Below are 2574 nucleotides of genomic sequence, written 5' to 3'. Positions count from 1 at the left end.
CCTTTTTCTTCATACCAATGTCTCACCTCTACCTAGGCCGGTGACGTTCTCACAGATTGGCGCAGCAGCATCGGAATGAACGCGCTCGATGTCCTCAGCGCTTTCTTTGCTGAGTACAACCTCAACAAGGACGAAATCATGGCTTTCGTCCCACACGCCTTGGAAGGCTTTAGATTCATTTATGCAGACCCCGATGCCCCTCCTGTTTGTCTTTCGTTTTTTCATCATGGCCAAGTTGCTGATGTACTTTTGTAGAATGAGAAAGGAGGCTTCAAATCCGACCTCATTCTCAATCTATTCGCATACCACTTCAAGAAAACCAGCAACGCCCCCAGATCATACGGATCCCAAGCTGGAGGGTTGGGGCTTTGCACTGCCGCCGTGAGTGTAGTTCGTGATCCCTCACATGCCATACTAACCCTGGGTCAGATGGAATGTGCCTTGTTCCTTTGGAGATTCGGGGTAAACCCGATCAAGGACGAGAAGGGAAACAAAAAGAAAAATGTCGCTCAATTCAACGACAGCGACTGGGGTCTCAAGACACGTGGTTGGATCGAATCCGCATCTCGATTGTCGCCAGAGGATTGGGCGTACATATTTGAGGAGGCAAATATTCGTGCCGGCCTCAACGGGTTAGTTGATGACGAAGATTCTGTCGAGGGCGCTGCGGATCCCCGCGCAACCATTGAACTTTGGTATGTATCTTTCTAATCCCAATCCCGCCACACTGTTCTCATCCTACATGGACACAGACACTGCTTACCAATATTCACACCAAATCCTTTCCTGTGCACAAAAGGCTCGTAGATACATAGAATTGTCTAGTCTACAGTAGTAGCCCAAATATATTTACAATCGGTCGAGTATCTTCGAATCGGCGTCACTTGGGAGCTACTTGGGAGCTACTTGGCCGATTTTGCGCCAGCTCGTATCCGGCCTCTTTTTTCGGACGACCGGATCGAGCTTGGCAGCTTGGCGAAGTTGGCGGCCTTGGCCAAGCGTCCCAAGCCGTCCCAACCAATTTGTGATCTTGCTGATGAATCTGAAGACGAAGTAGACCGACCAGTCGCCAGTCGTTAACTCCCTGTCGGTTGTGAATCCACCTGGCATTGCGCTTGAGACCGCGAAGAAAACATCGCACGCAGCTTAACAGGCGTTTCTTCCACAAAAGTCGCACCCACGTCCCTCTATGCTGTTAGATCTGGTAAATAAACAATTCCGCGCGAAATCGTGCCGCACGCGCGAAACTCTGCCGCGCGCAGAGTGTCCCACCCCGCACGCGTAAAGTTTTTACATTAGGCTTGACTTGATATACGCAGATACAAGTGCCATAGAACGTATGTTGAGTACCTAAGTGGAACTTAAGACTGCTCTTCGTGCTGACATAGCATAGATAATCCAATAATTATTAGTTTTCTCAACCCTCATGAGCGCCCTCGTTCAAGACGAACCCTCAACAAACGGACGACTTCAGCACTGGTCCAGCAGGAGGCTGTAGGAGAAGAGCAAAAGGGAGAGCAGCTGGGAAGGGGACGGGTGGTCGAATGCGAGAGGACGAGCGGTGTCTCCTCGCTCCTCAGCCTCAGTAACATTCTAGGTCAAAGAACGCCTCGTCTTTGCCTTTGCCGATCCATGCTGACAAGCAGCTAGGGGCGCTCTTGCCGATTTCGAGGATGCAGCCCAGGAGTGTGAGTCCTTCTCGATGGAGCGCTTCTGCCCCTCGTGCAAGTGCTAGCGCGTCTCCGTTGATCATCCCACCCTCTGTGTTGGTGGCTGCTTTGAGTTCGGCTCGTGCCTCCTTGAGCACTTCTCGTGTTTCCCCGACGACGACATATGCTTACACTAGCGACACGGAGGAACCAGCACTAGTGGTATACACTCTTATGATAAAAACCAGACACATGCCTGGAAGGCGATGTGTATAATGCCTAGAGGTTCAATGAGACAACTCATTATTTTGTCTAGTATTTTCATTCATTAAGTTCCCTATGTATTTCATTTGGTTTTTTCATTAAATGGCCTAAGTGATCTCATTAATATTGTATTGCGATTTCCTGCAATATTTCATTCATTATCTCTGGATATCTCATTTTGCTTTTCATATGAAAGCCTGGCTCTTTCAATATATATTTCATTCTTAGCTCCAGGACATTTCATTGGAGTTTTCATATATATATCTGGCACTTTCATTGGATATTTCATTGTTAGCCCCAGGATATTTCATTGTGCTTTTCATCTGAATGCCTGGCACTTTCAATGGATATTTCATTCTTGTTCCTAGGATATTTCATTGCACTTTTCATAGATATACCTGGTGCTTTCATTGGATATTTCATTGCTAAACCCAGGATATCTCATTGTGCTTCTCATTTGGATGCCTGGCGCTTTCAATGAATATTTCATTCTTATTCCTAGGAGATTTCATTGCACTTTTCATATGTGTACCTGGCGCTTTCAATGAATATTTCATTTTTAGTGGCAGCTGACCTTTCAGGGTCCAGGGTGCATTTCCAAATGTAAAATGGCAATAAAATCAGGAAAAATTAGGGCTCATTGCTGATCATCATGTTGGGT

The 2574-nt window shown here is 46.9% G+C and overlaps 1 protein-coding gene across 1 annotated transcript; it reads left to right on the top strand.

Moving 5' to 3' along the window:
* Positions 1–75: 75 nt before the first annotated feature.
* LACBIDRAFT_314874 (uncharacterized protein) lies at positions 76–602 on the top strand (the record flags this gene model as incomplete). The annotated part of the gene is made up of 3 exons (XM_001889302.1): positions 76–204; positions 256–381; positions 456–602. 3 exons carry the CDS (start codon positions 76–78, stop codon positions 600–602), a joined length of 402 nt encoding a protein of 133 aa, XP_001889337.1.
* Positions 603–2574: the final 1972 nt, after the last annotated feature.

Source organism: Laccaria bicolor, genomic scaffold (assembly GCF_000143565.1).
Source record: "Laccaria bicolor S238N-H82 LACBIscaffold_65 genomic scaffold, whole genome shotgun sequence".
Taxonomy (NCBI): domain Eukaryota; kingdom Fungi; phylum Basidiomycota; class Agaricomycetes; order Agaricales; family Hydnangiaceae; genus Laccaria; species Laccaria bicolor.
The sequence above is the reverse complement of the archived record's forward strand: the minus strand, read 5'-3'. Positions and strand labels throughout refer to the sequence as shown.